At 40.3% G+C, this 21789-nt stretch overlaps 1 protein-coding gene across 1 annotated transcript in view; it reads right to left on the reverse strand.

The window, feature by feature from the left end:
- The window catches only part of LOC124615735 (protein madd-4-like), a 325617-nt gene that overhangs the window by 67281 nt on the left and 236547 nt on the right, over nucleotides 1-21789 (reverse strand). Inside the window, exons 15-17 of the mRNA XM_047143810.1 lie at nucleotides 20874-21079; nucleotides 12838-13002; nucleotides 5492-5612 (exon numbers count right to left, since the gene is read on the reverse strand). Of these exons, the coding sequence (XP_046999766.1) occupies nucleotides 5492-5612; nucleotides 12838-13002; nucleotides 20874-21079 (492 nt within the window). The remainder of the gene's footprint in view (nucleotides 1-5491; nucleotides 5613-12837; nucleotides 13003-20873; nucleotides 21080-21789) is intronic.

A 21789-nucleotide genomic window follows, 5' to 3' on the forward strand; every position in this document is an offset into this window, starting at 1 on the left:
TTGTCCTGAGTATTGGGAGCACATAAGAATTTTGTTCAGCATAGAAGTTTGTATAGGTGTATGTTGATTAGTGTTACTATCTTTGTTGTTGTTGTTGTTGTTGTCTTCAGTCCTGAGACTGGTTTGATGCAGCTCTCCATGCTACCCTATCCTGTGCAAGTATCTTCATCTCCCAGTACCTACTGCAGCCTACATCCTTCTGAATCTGCTTAGTTTATTCATCTCTTGGTCTCCCTCTACGATTTTTACCCTCCACGCTGCCCCCCAATGCTAAATTTGTGATCCCTTTGATGCCTTAGAACATGACCTACCAACCGGTCCCTTCTTCTCGTCAAGTTGTGCCACAAACTCCTCTTCTCCCCAATTCTATTCAATACCTCCTCATTAGTTATGTGATCTACCCATCTAATCTTCAGCATTCTTCTGTAGCACCACATTTTGAAAGCTTCTATTCTCTTCCTGTCCAAACTATTTATCGTCCATGTTTCACTTCCACACATGGCTACACTCCACACAAATACTTTCAGAAATGACATCCTGACACTTAAATTAATACTCGATGTTAACAAATTTCTCTTCTTCAGAAACGCTTTCCTTACCATTGCCAGTCTACATTTTATATCTTCTCTACTTCAACCATCATCAGTTATTTTGCTTCCCAAATAGCAAAACTTCTTTACTACTTTAAGTGTCTCATTTCCTAATCTAATTCCTCAGGATCACCCGACTTAATTCAACTACATTCCATTATCCTCGGTTTGCTTTTGTTGATGTTCATCTTATATCCTCCTTTCAAGACACTGTCCATTCCGTTCAACTGCTCTTCCAAGTCCTTTGCTGTCTCTGACAGAATTACAATGTCATCAGTGAACCTCAAAGTTTTTATTTCTTCTCCATGGATTTTAATACCTACTCCGAATTTTTCTTTTGTTTCCTTTACTGCTTGCTCAATATACAGATTGAATAACACTGGGGAGAGGCTACAACACTGTCTCACTCCCTTCCCAACCACTGCTTCCCTTTCATGCCCCTTGACTCTTATAACTGCCATCTGGTTTCGGTACAAATTGTAAATAGCCTTTCGCTCCCCGTATTTTACCCCTGCCACCTTTAGAATTTGAAAGAGAGTATTCCAGTCAACATTGTCAAAAGCTTTCTCTAAGTCTACAAATGCTAGAAACGTAGGTTTGCCTTTCCTTAATCTTTCTTCTAAGATAAGTCGTAAGGTCAGTATTGCCTCACATGTTCCAATATTTCTACGGAATCCAAACTGATCTTCCCCGAGGTCACCTTCTACCAGTTTTTCCATTCGTCTGTAAAGAATTCGCATTAGTATTTTGCAGCTGTGACTTATTAAACTGATAGTTCGGTAATTTTCACATCTGCAAACATCTGCTTTCTTTGGGATTGGAATTATTATATTCTTCTTGAAGTTTGAGGGTACTTCGCCTGTCTCATACATCTTGCTCACCAGATGGTAAAGTTTTGTCAGGACTGGCTCTCCCAAGGCCGTCAGTAGTTCTAATGGAATGTTGTCTACTCCTGGGGCCTTGTTTCGGTTCAGGTCTTTCAGTGCTCTGTCAAACTCTTCACGCAGTATCGTATCTCCCATTTCATCTTCATCTACATTCTCTTCCATTTCTATAATATTGTCCTCAAGTACATCGCCCTTGTATAGACCTCCTATATTCTCCTTTCACCTTTCTGCTTTCCCTTCTTTGCTTAGAACTGGGTTTCCATCTGAGCTCTTGATATTCATACAAGTGGCTCTCTTTTCTCCAAAGGTGTCTTTAATTTTCCTGTAGGCAGTATCTATCTTACCCCTAGTGAGATAAGCCTCTACATCCTTACATTTGTCCTCTAGCCATCCCTGCTTAGCCATTTTACACTTCCTGTCGATCTCATTTTTGAGACGTTTGTATTCGTTTTTGCTTGCTTCATTTACTGCATTTTTATGTTTCCTCCTTTCATCAATTAAATTCAATATTTCTTCTGTTACCCAAGGATTTCTACTAGCCCTCATCTTTTTACCTACTTGGTCCTCAGCTGCTTTCACTACTTCATCCCTCAGAGCTACCTATTCTTCTTCTAGTGTACTTCTTTCCCCCACTGCTGTCAATTGTTCCCTTATGCTCTCCCTGAAACTCTGTACAACCTCTGGTTTAGTCAGTTTATCCAGGTCCCATCTCCATAAATTCCCACCTTTCTGCAGTTTCTTCAGTTTTAATCTACAGTTCATAACCAATAGATTGTGGTCAGAGTCCACATCTGCCCCTGGAAATGTCTTACAATTTAAAACCTGGTTCCTAAATCTCTGTCTTACCATTATATAATCTATCTGATACCTTCTAGTATCTCCAGGATTCTTCCATGTATACAACCTTCTTTCATGATTCTTGAACCAAGTGTTAGCTATGATTAAGTTATGCTCTGTGCAAAATTCTAACAGACGGCTTCCTCTTTCATTTCATTCCATATTCACCTACTACGTTTCTTTCTCTCCCTTTTCCTACACTCTTACTTACTATATTAAGAACTTCAAATGCTGGAATGCATGAATCTCTCCACTTAAAGCTTGCTATCATTCTTATTGCATTTTTTTGTGTTTTGAATATTTTATTAATGTTCATTTTGGAGTTGCCTCCTCACAAAATTATACCATAACTTAATGTCAAATGGAGTGATGCATAGTATATGATTTTCATAATACCTATATTCTTTAGGTAGTTAGGTTTGTGCAGCACACGTAGATTTGAGCCGAGTTTTCACTTAGACATACTATGTGGTTGTACCCATTTACATTTTCATCAATTATTATCCAAGAAATTTTGTGTGTTTGGAGCTGCCAGCTATGCACTCATCCATGCTAATGTTGAAATCTTCATCGTGCTCTTTTAATTTTAAATTTAGGGAAATTTTTTAGTAACATTGTCATGCAAATTTAGTTCAGTAATGTAGGAAAAGATAGATTGCTACTTACTATAAAGATGACACTTTTAAGTTGCAGACAGCCACAATTTTAAAGACATTTACACAAAGCTGTTGACCACAGCCTTCATCAGAAAATGAGAAACAGATCATCTATTCACACAAAAAGCACACTGGACACACAAACACACACAAAAGACCAGCAACTCCTGCAGCTTGGGCCAGAATGCAACCATCACGTGGGAAGCAGCAATTTAGAGAGGGCAGGGATAGCAGTGTACAGGTGGGAATTTGGAGGGGGCGGGGGGGGGGGGGGGGGCAGAGAAAGATATGCAGGTGCGTTGGCAGAGGGCAGCAAACAAAGATGGCAGGAGATGAGAATGGGGAGGAGGTGATAGGACAGAGTGGGTGGAAACTGTTGGATGGAGGGTGTGGGGACAGTAAGTTAATGAAGGTTGAAACTGGGATCAGTACGGCACAGAGAATGTGTTGCAAGGATAACTCCCACCTGTGCAGTTCAGAAAAGCTGGTGGTGGAGGAGAGGATCCAGATGGCTCAGGTAGTGAAGCAACCACTAAAATCAAGCATGTTATGTTCAGCTGCATGTTGTGCCACAGATTGGTCTACATTGCTCTTGGCCAGAGTTTGGCTGTGGCTGTTCATCCTGGTGGACAGATCGTTGGTAGTCTTATCAATATTTAAAAAACTGTGCAATGATTGCAGAAGAGCTGGTAAATGTCATAGCTGCTTTCACAGTTGGTCCAGCCCCTGATAGGGTAGGATAACCTGTGACAGGACTGCAATGGGAAGTGATAGGTGGGTGGATCAGGCAGGTCTTGCATTTGGGTCTTCTGCAGGGATTGGGCTGGGATTGGGAGTGGCATAGGGATGGACTACGATATTGTGGAGCTTGGGTGGGTGACAGAACACAATTTAGGAGAGATGAGAAGCATGTCCCTCATTTCAGGGCATGATTACAGGTAGTTAAAGCCCTGGTAAAGGATGTGGTTCAGTGGTTCTAGTCGGGGGTTGTACTGGGTTGGTTCTTGGAGACGGTAGGAGGATTGGGAGTGTGAGGGGAAATGGCACAGGAGATCTGTTTGTGGATGAGATCTGGGAGTTATTGCCTGTCGCTAAAGGCTTTGGTGAGACCCTCATCATACTGGGAGAGGGAGTCCTTGTCACCTCAGATACACTGTCCTCAGGTGGCCACACTGTATGGGAGGGATTTTTTTGCTTGAAAGGGATGATAGCTGTTGAAATGCAGATACTGTTAGTGGTGGTGGGTTTAATGTGGACAGAGGTATGGGTGGAGACATCAGAGAGGTGGAGGTCAATGTCTAGGAAGGTAGCACACTGGATTGAGGTGGACAAGGTAAAGCAGATGGGAGAGAAGGGGTTGAGGCTGTGAGGGAATGAAGATATGGTGTCTTGGCCTTGAGTCCAGATCATGAAGATATCATCAATGAACCTGAACCAGACTTACGGGCCTGGCATTTTTGGAGACTGGAAAAGTCTCCTCTAGATGGCGCATAAACATTTTGGCCCCGTCAGGGGCTGGGTGACATGTGAAAGTAGGTATGACATTTACCAGCTCTTCTGCAATCACTGCACAGCTTTTTTATATTGATAAGACTACCAACCATCTGTCTACCAGGATGAACAGCCACAGCCAAACTCTGACCAAGAGAAAAGTAGACCACACTGTGGCACAACACGCAGCTGAACATAACATGCTTGATTTCAGTGGCTGCTTCACTACCTGAGCCATCTGGATCCTCTCCTCCACCACCAGCTTTTCTGAACTGCACAGGTGAGAGGTATCTTTACAACACATTCTCCACAGTTATAGTTATCCAGGTTTCAATCTATGGTAACATACTGTCACCACACCCTCCATCCAACAGTTTCCACCCCCTCTGTCCTGTCACCTCCTCCCCACTCTCAACTCCCACCCTCTTTGTTTGCCACCATTTGCCAATGCACTTGCCCATATTTTCCCACTCACCTCCTTTTTCTGCCAAAGTTGGTGGTCATATGTGTATGAGGTGTACTTGCTTGTGTGTATGAATAGTGTGTGTTTCTCTTTTTCTAATGAAGCTGTGGCCAAAAGCTATGTGCAAGTGTCTTTTAATTGTACCTGTCTGCAATTTAATGTGTCATCTTTAAGATAAGAAGTAATCTATTTTTTCCTACATTGTTGATATTCATACCTGGAGTTTCTGTTGATTAAAGTTAATTCAGTGATAGGCCAACAGCGTTTTAGTTTTTTTTCCAAATATGTATTTCTTGTTGTAGATATTGTTTGTAAAATCAAACTTTTTCCATTTTAATAACTTCTACATCCACTTCAAACATTTCTAGTCCATTCTGCCACATACAGTAGTTTGTCGGTGGTATTTAAATTTATTGACTTGCTCTATTCTACCTTTGTGGTTTTATGTAAATTTTGAGCCAGTACTATTCATCATTTTTTCCAAAAGATTAATTTGATTTGTTTTTTTATCCTCTAGTATGCATTAAAAATAATAAATACTACAAAAGTGAAAATGATTGTTTTTACCTCTTCCTAAGACAACTGCTGGACCAAATTCATCTTCGTACATGTCTTCATCTGGTTTGCCATATTTCACAATGGGTATTGAATCACTGACAGTGCGATGTCCTCTTGAGTTGCTGAAGGTCTGAAATAGCCAAAGTGTCTGTGCTCTTTGTTATTGTGCAAGTTCACAAAGACATAGCATCAGAAATTCTTGACAGGCAAAATAAGTATTAAAACATAATATTGTAAGCTGTCATAAAATGAAGTGAAAATTAACTTAATCAGGTCAAAACAAAATAAGAATACTAAAATAATATTTGCTAAACAGAGTAATACAGAAAAAAATTTGGGATGGTGCAGGATGTTGAACAGTGATACTACCTCAACTTTTGTAACAGGTAATGAAAATAAACTTTGTACCCAAGATCACTAGGTTTTTAATGTAGAATGGTATTATCAGAAAAAAAAATATTTCAGTTGGAAAGTGATGACTGTATAAAAAATCTATTAACCAGCCATAATGCAGAAGTATATGGGAAGGTGCAGATGCCACCTGTCAGGATATTTATTAATTTAGGATGGAATCACTGCAGCCTCTGTACAAGCCATTTTAACAGAGAATGTTATTGTAGGCACACACAATATACCGGAGGCTGTATGTAGCAATCCTGCATTATTCAAACAACTGTGAATTTGAAGTCACAATCCTTGCAAGGTGGAGCATATGCTCATTTCATTTCTCTTTATGTGTCTTCTAGTTTCATTGCTCCCGTAGTTGATCAGTTAATGTCAAATTCCAAGCAGAATACATCTATCTTCTCTGTGTAGGATGAACATCTGATTTGCATTTTGTGATTCTTGTCTTCTAGTAAATGTGGTAAATTGTGAATAATTTGCTAAATCCATAAATTACAAGAGTAACTGAATTAATTGACATATATAAAACCAAATCTTGTCTGTTTACTTCAGCCAAGGTAAAAACATTGTTTATAACAGAAGATACAAACATGAAGTGAGATTTTTAAGCATACAGCATGACAAGTGATAGTAGCAGTGCAGAAAATATTTGTCTATACAGGTGTTTCTCTTCATAAGGCAAGGAAATTTCTATCCAACATTGAAAGAATGAGAACAGACAAATGCTAGTCACACTCGGTTACACACCAACTATGTCTACATCAAACAATGACAGATAATATATTTCTATTCATAACATAAGAAAAAAGAACTAATTGAAAGATTTAGAGTAGGTACTGCCAAAGTGCCAAAATGAAAGCTTTCAGACCAACACAGAGATGAAGCAAAGGAAAGAAACAACACCCATCAGCTCTTAAGCACACAATGAAGTGAGGAACATGCTTTTAGTCAATAAAAGTTTATCAAGGAATTTTCTGGAGTCAAAATAAGTAAGAATGCCATGGTAAATAATCCTCCATATATCATTATTCAGACGTCAAGGGAATTTGTTTTAACTGTTTGTGCAAGACTTTCTATTACGCAGGTTCAAAATAACAAATAAATTACAAAACTTACCATGTTTTTTCATTACAAAAGAAAATTATTTTCAGCAGAACAAAAACTACTAATGAAATTTCAATTACGAAATAATTCATATGCTTGTTTATAGCTAGTTTTGGTATCCCCTCCAATAGGCATACATGTGGCTGCACATGAGCTGGTGTGGATCTCGAGACAAGAGTGGGGTGTATAGCTATAATAGACAGACACACAGAGCATTGTATGGGCAGAACCACTACCCAGCTGTTTACTTGCCAGTGGGAATGGGCCAGGTCAGTCAGTTCTTGCACTGAAATCGATTAACACGGATCTGGCTTTCACATTGTGCCGTGTTCTTGGTTCCACACAGTACTTGTTTTGTTCATTTGCTCTTGTTGCATTTTGTGCTTCTCTCCAGTCTCTACACAGCATTCAGACACTCTGGTTGCCAGTAGACTGATCTGCACATCGAGTTTTTTCCTCTCCATGGGTTGAATTTCGCAGCTTCTGTGTGGCACACACACTGTGGGAGTAGTGACATTTGTGCCAATAGGATGGTTTCCACAGCATTGTCACACCAGTGGAGGTAGAAAACTGGCAACAGAGGACATTCTTATGTGTGCAATGTTTAATTTTTTTGTTTAACATTAATTTGTGGTCACCATGGACCCAACATTTTTGCAATATTGGTGAAACAGTTGTGCCTCCAAAAGCATCGACAACTGCAGCAGGAGCAGATGCAAAAGCTGCTCAAACAGAATGCAGAACTGATCTGCTCTCATACAGTGCTGGTGGTGGGCTGGGCATCTGTCATGAAGCCTTCTCCCCTGCTGACCCTGATGCTGCTTGTGATAAAGCTATGGAAAGGTTGGAGAGTTACTTGTGCTGGTGCAGTGTGTCATCAGTCCAGCTGGGAAAGCCTCCTTGTTACTGTCCAGCAGTGTGGAATTGTACAAAATTATGCAAAATTTGAAGTCCTCTACTGAATGTGAGAAACTTAACCCTGAGGGCCTCTGTCAGTTGCTCACTCAGTACTTGGGGCATCAAACCCATGTGGTCATGTGGAGGTAGCATGACTGCAGTTCAACCAGTACTGGAAGTGCCCCAGATGGTACGTGGCTTGGATCACTGCCCACAAGATCTCTCATGCAAGTGTTGGTTTTGGAGTGCCTTATGTGCTTGTATGCAGACTCACTCATTAGGGACATAATCGTTCACATAGCATCTGACTCTGAGGCCCACTCTAGGACTTTGGACTTGTCCAACACTTTTTAGCTAAAGTTGCCCAGATTGACAAGTCACTTGAACTTACGGCATCATCAAAGGATATACTTTCTGGCAACTGGCGAAGTTAGATATGTGCAGTAAACAACCCCTGGTGGGCCATGTGGTTGGCCAGGTGACCTTTGACCTTGCCATCTGCTTAGCTGCCATGTGGCGATGCTGTTGACAGTTTTAATGAAATAATGTCAACAGTGCTGCCAGTCTTTGCCTGTGGCAAGTACAGAGGGTACAAATAAGTCAAAGAGTCATGATCTCCACTTGTGAGCGACGTTATTAAGGTTTTCAGCATCATTGTCCTCCCGCATCTGTTTCCACTCAAAGGGCACAAAGGCAGTGCTACCCCAGTCATCATTTGGTGCATATCAGACAGGACTGCCTCTAGATGTCGTGTAGAATATGCTGAGAAACAGGCCATTTGGCATCAGCTTGTGACAGTTGGCATGCTGCAAGATGGTTATCAGTGGCCCCAGTGTTTTCCATGGTGTGAAGACTGTCTTTGATGCCCTCACAAATTCTACTAACATTGGTGATGGGTGGGCAACCAACTGAGTTTCAGGTAGACCCGGAGGCAATGGTCAGCCTAATTAACTTAGACACATGCAGACTCTTTGGCTGCCGTGCACTGTAACAGCCATTATATCAAGAAGTATTTTATAACAAGCAGCTTATTCTACGTCTCAGAATGTTATGAGGCTGTGGAAGGGCAACTTATATTATTAGTGGCAAATTCACTATTGACAGATTTCTGGATTCCAGATAGTTCACAAGGTCCACTTAGTGTCCCAATTGGTTCCCTTCAAGATTTGGACTCTTTAATAAGGTCATACAATCAGGTGTTTGAGAATACCTTGGGGCAGACTGAAGATTTTGAGGCCTATGTCTCCCATAAGCCATCAGTGATACATAAATTTTGTCACACCAGCCTAATTTCAATGCTGATTTGCATTGTTGACAGAAACTTGGCATCATTTCTCCTATTCCATATAGTCAGTGGGCCATCCCTCTGGTGGTGATTCAGAAGCCAGTTGGCACCTTGTGCTTTGTGAGAATTTTAAACAGACAGTTAACATGCAGTGTGTCATGGGTTCATTTCCACATCTGAAGGTGATGGTGAAGTTGTCAGGGGCCACTATTTTTCATGCATCAACTTGAGCAAAGCATACCTTCAGTTTCCATTTGACACCACTTCTCAGCATTTCTTAGTGTTCAACACCCCTTTGGCATTTGAGATTAATCTGCCTCTGGAATTTATCAGAGACATTTGAAGCATTTGATTAAGGACACTCCCTGTCAGGTCAACTACTTTGATGACATCTGGGTTATAGGCTCCACATGAGAGGGAACACTGCAGGCAGTTTCCCAAGTGCTTCTGGTGAATGGCCTTCATTTAAAATTGGAAAAACATAGTTTGTTTGGACCACAGGTGCATTTTTTGGAACATGTGCTTAGCAAAGATGGCCTCACCCCTACAGATGAGCATGTCAAAGCCATCATCAATATGCTGGTGCCCAAGAACTTGAAAGAGCTCCAGACCTTTTTGGGCAAGATTTCTTATTATGCTGAGTTAATTTCCCAGTCCACACACACCTGCCATCTTAAGTGACTTCCTCAAAAGGGCATCAAATTTGTGTGGTCCATGCACTATCAATAGGCTTTTCAGTCCCTCAAGCAGTGGTTGTGCCCAATTTCATATTTGGCCTCTTTTATGCCAGGTAAGCTGACAACCATGGCCACCAATGCATCCCAGTAAATCTACATATACACACAGACTCTGCAAGCCAGCATATGGTGTAAGGCAGATGGTATCATGTACCACTACTGGACACTTCCTTTCCTGTCCCACTACCAAATATAGTGATGGAAAAATGACTATCTATAATCTCTGTGTGAGCCCTGATTTGCCTCATCATATCATTGTAATCCTTATGCAAAATCTATGTTGGTGGCAGTAGAATCATTCTCCAATCTGCCTCAAATGCTGGTTCTCTAAATTTCCTGAACAGTACCTCATCAAAAGAATGTTGTCGTAACTGCAGCGATTCCCATTTGAGTTTACAAAGCTTGTCCATAATACTTGCTGGCTAATCAAACTTACCGGTAACAAACCTAGCAGCACTCCTCTGAATTGCTCTGATGTCTACCTTTAATCTCAACACATGGGATACTGGTGTGGGCCTATTGCATCAGAAACCAGCTAGCACCAAGCAGCCCCTCACTTATGAACTGTAGACACTTTCAGCAGTGCAAAGTAACTGTTCACAGGTCAATAAGGATGTGCTGGGTGTCATTTATGGAATTAAAAAATTTCATGTTTTTCTGTATGGAGCAAAGTTCCAACTCATCATCAACCACAAGCCACTGACTTCATTATCCCCCCCCCCCCCTCCCCCCCTCATTCCAAGCTACTGGATAGGACAGCTCTCCGATAGCAGAGCTTGGTACTCTTTCTTAGTAATTATTGCTATGACATTGATAATGCACCACACAGCACACTGCTGCATATGCACTATAATGTTACAAACAGCATCCAGTCTGGAGCTCAATAGACAGGAGGATCTCATTTTCACACTGGATGATGCCTTACAGTAGATGCTGTTGGATTTTCCTTTAACAGCAAGGGAGGTCAGCTGTCACAGCTGCTGATCCGCTTTTACAGAAAACCATTTAAGCAGTCCAGATGGGATGGCCTGAGAACACTCCTTTGGGAGAGGCTTTGGTGTGCCATAAGTGAGGGGAAGGGGGAGACATTCCTTTCTCAAAGAAAATCCAAAATTGAAAGTAAGAGACCTGGGGCTAGATGAATTTGTGCACCAGGTCACTTGGACTCATCATACATGTGATTTCAAACAAAAAATCCAAAGGACACTATTTGCTTTGAAGTATATATTGTCTATATTCTATTTTATGTTTCCTTATTTAAATAAACTACATCATCATTATACACTGCTTAATGAAGGTGGTAAAATTAACTTTTTTCATGCAAGACTCATTCCACGTGAGGTGCAGAAAAGGAAGGAATGGAATGTGAAGAAACTTTTTGCCCTGTGGCTGTATAGGAGGCTAGTGCTGAAGCTGAGTAAGTGCCAAGGGTACTTCATCATAATGGAAATAGTCGCCTTTTTATATGTTTTAAGAAGACAATTCAGCCAGAAACAAAGTGACATATTTATCAACTGAACCTCAAATGTTAAAATTACATGAACAAATCTTAGCATTTATTTTTTTGTGGGTGTAGTGACATGCAAAGTGCAGTGTTTTAAAGGAATTTTTATTTTAACAAATGTAGCAAAGGCTGAATAAATCAAGTAAAAATTGTTTCATGTGAGGCTAGTTGTTGTTCACAGAAGGAAGTACCATACTATAAAATATTTAAATGCTTTAGATTCTTCTTGGAGCATCTTACCACACAGTTTACTTTTGTGCTAAATCCAAAGAACAAACATAATGACTGAAAGCCAAATAACTTTTAATTCCTTACAAGAAGGGAATCATTATAATAAATTTTTCACAAACACAGTCAAAAACAAAACCAGTGCAATTACTGATGTAGATAACATCATAGAAGATTTGAGTACAAGGCAATCAGTGAGTAACATCACTGTGACCTGCAGAGGACTTAACTTTATTGAGCAATCAGATTACAAACTCCATTGCTCTATCTGATCACTCTAATTACTGAAGGGCTCAAAAAGATATTTTGCAGAAATATCGCTGAGAACATGCAGTCCATTAAGTTGCTAAGACACAAATGTACATGGATGAAGCTAGGACTTCCTAAAAATTCAAACTCTCAGGTAGGCTGAAGCAAAATAATTAGGCCTCTCAGGCTTACCTGTTATAACCGACATTGGATAATTACTGCACAAGGGAAAGAACTGTTCACATATGAAAATGTGGGATTATTTTGCTGCAGGATTTCAGTTCTGTGGTGTGTTTGAATCATAAAATCCTATAAGGAACACATTGATTAGTCTCCCAGCTACAAATTTGAAATTGTGTGTTAACAACATATAATAAATTTCTTTCTTTAATATTTCTTCCTTCAGACAGTATTACATTTGTAATATCATACCAGAATTCATTCAACTTCACAAATCAGTAAAATTACAGTCTTGTTTTATTCCTTATTATGATTGAATAAATATTGAATTATGCTTTTGCTTTATTTTTATTGAATAATCTTGCTCAAATTGTGCCTGTTTTCATTCCTTTGCACTTATCTCCTGCAGTATCTGTGAAAGTTCTTCTATAAGTGGAATTGATGACCCAGTGCAATATTCTTAGTGTATCTTTGAACTCTGACATCATATTATGTGGAATGCGAATGTTTAAAAACTACTTCAGTGACTACTAACTCTGTGTTTTTTCTGGTTCTACAACTTTTTATAAAGCTTTATTATTAAAGCTGTGTTTCTGTACATGCTGTGTTACCATTTTTCCCTCAAAATTTTAAAGCAAGTGTTCAGCATTATCATTTTAGCTTCACAAAATTAATATCTCTTGTGGTTATAATAAAGATGAAAAGTGTTTATCTATCATGAAAAAAAGGTACTAAACATTATCCTAGTAAAATTTTAGTGTCTCACCTGTAAATTAGAAAGTAGATGCTGGAAGTGCGGCATAGGACGTGCACTTCCGGAACTTAAATGAGGAACTGTTCCCTCAAAAGTGTCTGGCATTTGAGTAGAAGAAACAGCGGATAGTGTTACTGAGTCACCACCACGCAACAGAGTAGTTGCTCTAAATTCTTCCTGACCACAAGAATAAAACATAATTATACATAATATAGACAGCAACAGCCTGCCATAGCTACTAGAAGAATCAAACATGATATGAATTAATGAAAAATACATAGCTACTAGAAGAAACAAACATGGTCTGAATTTAATGAAAAATACACAGTTAAAGGGCGAATTAAAAGATTCTACTGAAGGGCTGTATTATTTATCTAGTAACAAGAGATACAGACTTTTACTGTCCACCACCATACTATATTATTAACCAATATTACAAATAATCTAACAAGGAAATGCCAATATTACTACATATCAAAAGAAGCAGTTACAACACAAATCACAGCAGCGAAGCATTTTGCATGACACTACAGCTCTGCCAGAGTCACTTATCCTAAAAGTGTAACATCAAGTTGTACAGACAGTAATGGGCTCAACTGTCAGTTAATAACAGCAGCTGTTGCTGAAGCAATACTGTTGGCATTTAAAAAAGCCAACTTGTGAGTCAGTTACCGAATTTAAGCAAGCTCTAATTTTGCCCCATTACTCTGTTGTTCATAGTCAAAACTGATTGCTTATTGAACCACACATACTTTTTACCTATTTTCTTATGGTACTGATATACAATACAGTACTGATACATCCTACATCATTTAGCACCTAGGAAAAAGGTTCATAAAATGGAAATATTTGAAATGTGGGTGGAGAAAATTATCTCGCAAATTCACAGTAGATGGAAAGAAGTTGAGATACCTTTTGGAACCAAAAGCTCCTCCTCCATGCATAAGAGAGGAAAGACTTGGAAAAAAGGGGCATTTAAGGATACAAGAAAAGTAAATAAAGTTGTATGGTATGTCTGGCTGGCGGATCTCAAGAGGCAGGTTCAGCCACCTCATAGTAAAGGTTTTCCTACTTCCATGCACAATGGCACCTTTCCTTCACTAATTGTGCGAACTGTGTCTCAGGTGTATCTGTTAAGGGTATGTGACAGTAATAGATGTGAGTATGGTTTAGTATGGCTGTGTTGTATGAAGAGGAGGATTGCCAGCTCATCGCCTACACCTCGTAAACGGGACCAAGAAGGCTACCGAACTTAACATTCATTTCCAATGGCCAATGGGCAAATTAGCATCAACAGTGGCATCAGTGTCAACAATGTCACATGCCATCAGTCTAACAGACAGTGTGTACAGGTTTGGAATTTAAGAGCTCAAAGTTTGGCAATCAGTCCTCTTCTTTCCTTTCCAGTCAAATACAGGGTGTATCAAAAAGAATCATTCGATTTGGCATGTCTATATTTCTGAAACTAATAAACATATACAATGAATTTTGTTTTTTGAGGAACAGGAAACTCAGTTTTTTTCATACTTTTTCATAGGTGTTCAATATTCCTCCCTTCAGATGCACAACATATGTCAATGCAGTATGCGTTTGACGTCTGTGTCAGACTCTCAGAGACGGTCTAGCCATTTGCCTTTACTAAAACAAACTATTTCTTAGAATTGTTTATACCATTGTCTAATGCTCTGTGCTGTAGGAGGATCCGCAGCACACCTAGTACAAAAGTCATGTTGAACAGCTATTGCTGACCTGCACTGCACAAAATGTAGAACACAAAATGCTTTCTGTTGTCCCGAAACCAATGTTACTAGAACTGAAGTGGGTGCACACTGCTGCTACCTAGCAGAAACCATGTAAAACTCAAGCATTCGCTCTTTCCAACAGTATGTTGTTCACACAGTTAACACAGTAGTTATGATTTTTTTTAAACAGATGGTTCTTTTTGATACACCCTGTACTAGTAATGAAAATTGTTCCAACACCAGAAATCAAACTGGTTGTCTCTGAGTCGAGTGCCAAAGCACAAGTAATTTCACCTTAGGAGGTGGGTATAAATGAAAAGTCAGAGGGAAAGTCACCTTGTATCTAGGTTGAGGGACATACGCCAGATGACATGGCAGGGAAAAATATAGTTGGCAATGGACAATATTTGTTAACCTGAGGAATCAGAAATTGCAAGGAGGAAAGAAGACATTTAAGAGATGAGAGACATAAGTGATAAAATGTCTTAAAGATGTAAAAAAAGATGGGAAAACTAAGTGCAGGAAGAGTTTTATAGGGGGAGGAAAAAATAAAGAAAATAAAAAAGTTAAGCAGAGTAAAGAAAGTTAAAAGAAGAACGTAGAAGAACAACAGATGAATCAGTGTAGAATGAGGTCAGGTGGGTAGTCATAATCAAGCATATGTCACTGACCATGTTCCCAAGTTCTGTGATACTAGTATCATGAGGGGAGCACCAGGCAGCACATGTCTTACAACACGTTACTGCTTATTGTCATATATACCCTATACATGAGTATATGTCCATTCATCTGTAGTGACAGCTTTGCTCTTGTCATACCAATTAAAAAAAAAAAAAAAGCCAGACGGTGATTGTGAGATCATGATACTTTTATAGGTTGCCTTCTCTTTGTTGGAGTAGGTCATGCCAGTAAAGGCTGGTACAGGTAGTTGTAGGAAGGTGCACAGGACAAGTCTTACAGTGATGTTGCTTATAGAATAAGAACCACAATGGCAAGGAAGTGGATTCAGAAGGATCACAGGGTTTGATTGGTTGTAGAGCCAAAAGGGTGAAGTGAGGGACAAACAGCTGTTTTGCATGGTGTGGGGAAAATACAAGGCAGTACAGACCTCACATTGGCATGATTTAAGAAAATCATAGCCCTGCCAAAGAAGTTGGCTACTGTGTTCCAGATCAAAATATTATGAGATAATGGAACTTCTTTGATATTTTTGAAAGGAATGAACAGTTGACAGTTAGATAAGGTGGCCTGCAAAATCTGTTTGTGAATTAGGTTGGCAAGGTAATCATAGGCAGTAAAGTCAGGGTTGAGAGTAGCAGAGCATTCCATTAAGAAGCCAGCAACTGAGCTCATATGTTAACCATGAAGGTCAAGACTGTGTGAAAAAGAGTGTTCTTGTAAAAGAATGGTGACTGTCAAAGTGTAAGTTCTACTTTTGGTTTGTTGGTTTGATGTGTACTGAGGGAAGTGGCTGGTATGACTGAGATACACTGCAGGGTGAAGCAAGATTTACAAAATGGCCATGTGAAACTTTACTGCAAAAATTAGTTCAGAGGTTCCAAGAATTTCACCAGTTTAGTCTCACCGACAATAAATAAGTTCACTATATGGACCCATGCTAAGACTGAGTTCTTTCTCTCTCTATACCATTTTTTATTGGAAGACAGAGACACAGAACAGAAAAGTAATGCATTGGAAGATAGGGGGTCATATGTATGCCATGTAGCCCCAGTGACAAAATACCAAGAGCATTTTTTCACTTCTTCTTATCACAACCTGTACCAATTCCTATGATTACTTCTCTTTTCCTTGTATCCCAAATCCCTATCCCCAAAAGATTTAACATTGGAATCACCATTTTATAATCCTGACCCTAAAACTGGCAAAGCATGGCTTTGACAATTATTTTTTATGTGGTATGATGATTCATATTTTACTTATATATTTATGCACAACCCTGAAGCAGTTACTACAGAAAACTACCACAAATTGTTTCTACAGCCCCTTTTTGTGGTCTGTAATTAGAGTATTTGTTCATCTCTATTTTTATGGGCGGACCTCACTAAAGTAAATGCTGAGGTGACAAAAGTCATGGGATAGCAATATGACAAAGTCCTGGGATAGCAATATGCACATAAGCAGATACACTATGTGATTGAAAGTATCCGGACACCTTGCTGAAAATGACTTACAAGTTTGTGGCGCCCTCCATTGATAATGCTGGAATTCAATATGGTGTTGGCCCACCCGTAGCCTTGTTGACAGCTTCCACTATCAGAGGCATACATTGAATTAGTTGCTGGAAGGTTTCTTGGGGGATGACAGCCCATTCTTCATGGAGTTCTGCACTGAAGAGAGGTATCGATGTCAGTCAGTGAGGCCTGGCACGAAGTCGAGATTCCAAAACATCCCAAAGGTGGTCTTTAGGATTCAGGTCAGGGCTCTGTCCAGGCCAGGCCATTACAGGGATGTTATTGTTGTGTAACCACTCTGTCACAGGCCGTGCATTATGAACAAGTGCTCGATTGAATTGCAAGAAGGTGTTTAAAACATCAATGTAGGCCTACGCTGTGATAGTGCCACACAATACAACAAGAGGTGCAATCCCCCCCCCATAAAAAACACAACCACACCATAACAGCACCACCTCTGAATTTCACTGTTGGCACTACACACACTGGCAGATGAAGTTCACCAGGCACTTGCCAAACCTGTACCCTGCCATCGGACTGCCACATTGTGTACCATGATTCATCACTCCACACAAGGTTTTTCCACTGTTCAATCATCCAATGTTTACTCTCTTTACACTAAGCGAGGCATCGTTTCACATTTACTGGCGTGATGTGTGGCTTATGAGCAGCTGCTCAACCATGAAATCCAAGTTTTCTCACCTCTCACCTAACCGTCATAATACTTGCAGTGGATCCTGATGCAGTTTGGAACTCCTGGTGATGGTCTGCGTAGATGTCTGCCTATTACACATTACGGCCCTCTTCAACCATCGGTGGTCCTGTCAGTTAACAGACGAGGTCGGCCTGTACGCTTTTGTGCTGTATGTGCCCTTTACGTTTCCACTTCACTATCACATTGGAAACAGTGGGCCTAGGGATGTTTAGGAGTGTAGAAATCTCGCTTACATATGTATGACAAAAGTGACACCCAATCTCCTGACCATGTTTTAAGTCCATGAGTTCCGTAGAGCACCCCATTCTGCTCTCTCACAATGTCTAATGACTACTGAGGTTGCTGATATGGAGTACCTGGCAGTAGATGACAGCACAATACACCTAATACGAAAAAATATGTTTTTGGAGGTGTCCGGATACTTTTGATCACACAGTGTAGCAGTAGTATCATGTATACAAGGTACAAAAGAGCAGTGCATTGTAGGAGCTGTCATTTGTACTCAGGTGATTCATGTGAAAAGGTTTCCAGTGTGATTATGACCACATGACAGGAATTAATGGACTCTGGATGTGGAATGGTAATTGCAGCAAGATGCATGGAACATTCCATCTTGGAAATCATTAAGGAATATTCAGAAATCCAAAGTGTCAAAGATGTGCTGAGAATATCAGATTTCAGGCATCACCTATCACCGTGGACAATGCAGTGCCTTATGGCCTTCACTCAAAAACCGAGAGCAGCAGCATTTGTATAGAGTTGTCAGTACTATCAAGCAAGCAACACTGATTGAAACAACCACAGAAATCAATGTAGGATGCATGATGACCTTATCTGTTAACACAGTGTGGTGAAATTTGGTTTTAATGGGCTATGGCAGCAATACATGTGCCTTTGCTAATAGCACAACATCACCTGCAGTGCCTCTCCTGGGCTCGTGACCATATCGGCTGAACCCTAGATGACTGCAAAACTGTGGGTTGGTCAGATGACACCCCAGTATCAGTTGAGAAGAGTGGATGGTAGATTTTGAGTGTGTCACAGACCCCACAAAGCAATGAACCCGAGTTATCAACAAGGCACAGTGTAAGCTGGTAGTGCCTCCATAAAAGTGTGGGCCATGTTTACATGGTATGGACTGGGTCCTCTGGTCCAACTGGACCAATCACTGACTGGGAATAGTTATGTTCGGCTGCTTGGAGACCATTTTCAGCAATTCACAGACTTCGTGTTCCCAAACAATGATGGAATTTTTATGGATGACAATGTGCATTGTCACATTGATCACAATTGCTTTGAAAAACATTCTGGACAGTTCAAGCAACTGATTAGGCCACCAAGATCATCTGACATGAATCCCACATAACATTTATGGGACACAATCACGGGTACAGTTCAGGCACAAAATCCTGCACCAGCAACACTTTTGCAGCTATGGGTGGCTATAGAGGCAGCATGGCTCAGTATTTCTGCAGGGGACTTCCGACTAGTGGAGTCCATGCCACACTGAGTTGCTGCACTACAATAGACTAGATCAAACACAATACTAAGAGGTACCCCATGACTTGTTATGTCAGTGAATCTTGATTTTTTCAGAAAATATTTTCCCACAAGTTAAATTCAGTGTTAACAATCTGAGTATTTCTGCGTTACTTTCTTTGATTGATTTTAAGATCATCACTGCAGAAACAGGTGGCTGATAAAAACATTTGATAATCAACTTGAGTTCACCTAGACCTGCTACTCATGTCCAGGTAACTTTAGTCAGACTCAATTTCAACCGTGATAGACAAAATATTTTTGTCAGCTACAACGAACGCTCTGCCTCCTATGGCATCTAAACTTGGCATATAAACATCTTCTTGAAATATGTTCCATGGCTCATGAAATATTTCAGAGCTTTCTACTTCAAGTTTCAGCCAGTGCTTGGTTTCGAGACAAATTTTAGTGTAACATATTTCCTGAGGTCAGCATATCCAAGAACTTGGTTATGAATATCTCAACAATTTGTGCATTGCACAAGCACTCTGCTACCTGAGTAGCTGCTTCCTTATTGTAATGCACCCCTGACCTATACAAGGGAGCCCTACAATTTACAATTCTCTACCCCATAATGAAGGTACAGAAATCTGCGGCCAAGACTGTCACAGAATCAACAAGGCCTTTGGTTGAGACCTTCCACACAGCTCCACACCAAAGAACCCTGATCAATTCTGGGAACAATGCTGCAAATTGTGAGTTCTAATTGCATCCTGTGTGTGGGGGCAGTGGTTTTCACCATTTCATGAACTGAGGATAGCCTCAGAACAGAAGTGATAGACACCACTGATACTAAAATGAGCCACAACTTGCAGATAACTGCACCCTAGCACCCTACATGCTCAAGAGTTGCAGGCACAGTCTCCTCCACATCTCTGATGAGGCTCCCTGGCACCCATACTGAGTGCACATTGGATTTGTTTCTGACCCTGAACACTATTTCCCTAATGTGTGTAACATTGGAGCTTCCAGTAGCTAATAAACCCTTCCCCCCACGTGTCTGCTTGGACCCTGCTGAAGGAGTGACCACCTGTTCACTCACAGGGTGAATGCATGAGTCCAGACAGCCAGTCTGTACATTGCCTCTCCACGTTGAGTGATGCAAATGCATTACCACCCACCACTCACCCAGCAATGAGGATGGATCCACCATGCCAGGTACACTGCACAGTGTCTCAGCAACAGAGCCCACAGTTGAAACAAGAGACACCTGAGGATCCTCTGCCACTGCTACACCTAGAGACAAAAGCCTAAAGATGGCTGAGTATGGCCAAAAGCATATTCAGCTGTTTGTGAACTGTGGCTAGTCCCTCCTGCATCCACTCACAGCAAGCACATATCATATCCATCCTAATACTACAAACTTAAGAATTAACTAAAAAAGTACACAGAGAGAGCTGAATATGCAACTTGCTGATGTAGGTTGCAGTAAGTACTGGGAGATGAAGAAGCTTGCACAGGATAGAGTAGCATGGAGAGCTGCATCAAACCAGTCTCAGGACTGAAGACCACAACAACAACAGCCTCCCTGAACTGATTTAAGTCTAAATAAAAATCGAATATGTTGTGATATTGGAGATGGACTCTCACTTGCCTTTAAATAATTTATAGTAACATATCATGCCTCAGTTTGCTGTTAGTTGAGAATGATATCTTATACAGACTTGTAATTGCACGTGCTAATGAGAGATGATGTATGTGTGTCTATATATTGAATGGAAATTTAGCCCAGGGGTCTGTTTTTCTGATTATCACTTGTCCAGAAGTTGGCCCTATTTGATTTAGTGTTCTCTGGCTCAAAGCATAAAAACTGATATGCAAATAGCTTTGGCAATATGAGTATCATGTTGTTAGTTGTACCTGCTTTTGGTCTGACATTTGAATATTGTTGAACAGTTGCCAGTTGTCCACATTTTTCACATTTACCTCCTCCTCATGATTAGGTGATGGTGGAGATGTTGCCACTGTAGTGGTTGGTCGAACTGTCATTTTTCTTCCTTGTTTCTCCTCTGGCTGTGTTTCATGGCTTCGATCATCTCCTGGGAATATTACAGCATGTCTGGGACCTGTGAAATAAAATAGCAGAAATTATTAATTTATTTATTGAAAACTGTGTGTGGTAATGTCTCATACAAAATAGTAGAACTACATGAATCCGAATTTCCATAAAAGTGTGCTGACAGTGCAGAGGGAGGAGTATATGCAGTTGAGTAAGAGAAATAAAAGTTATAAAGGAAGACTGGGGTTTAATCTCACATTAAGAATGAGGTCATTGGAGACGGAATGTGAATGGGGAAGGAAATAAAGCAATGTTCTCTTCAGAGGAACCTTCCAAACATTCATCTTAAATCAATTTGGGGAACCATGGAAAAGCTAGGTCTGAGACCTACACTGAAGACTTTAGCACTGCAGTTCACCAATGGGTATTCTTAACAGTACTAAAGTATTGAAATGATTAGCAAAACTTAGTACTCTCTAGGTGAATATGAATAAATACTGCATGTCACTTACTCCCTGAGCCCAAACTCAGGTTGCATACAGATACAAGCCACAAATTGTGGAGATAGAAAAAACTGTATGGCTTCTATCCCTAACATTTCTCAAATTGCTTTAGCTAGTTCCAGACGTATTCTTTGTTGTTGTTGTTGTTGTGGTCTTCAGTCCTGAGACTGGTTTGATGCAGCTCTCCATGCTACTCTATCCTGTGCAAGCTTCTTCATCTCCCAGTACTTACTGCAACCTACATCCTTCTGAATCTGTTTAGTGTATTCATCTC

The sequence above is a fragment of the Schistocerca americana genome, chromosome 5 (assembly GCF_021461395.2).
Source record: "Schistocerca americana isolate TAMUIC-IGC-003095 chromosome 5, iqSchAmer2.1, whole genome shotgun sequence".
Taxonomy (NCBI): Eukaryota; Metazoa; Arthropoda; class Insecta; order Orthoptera; family Acrididae; genus Schistocerca; species Schistocerca americana.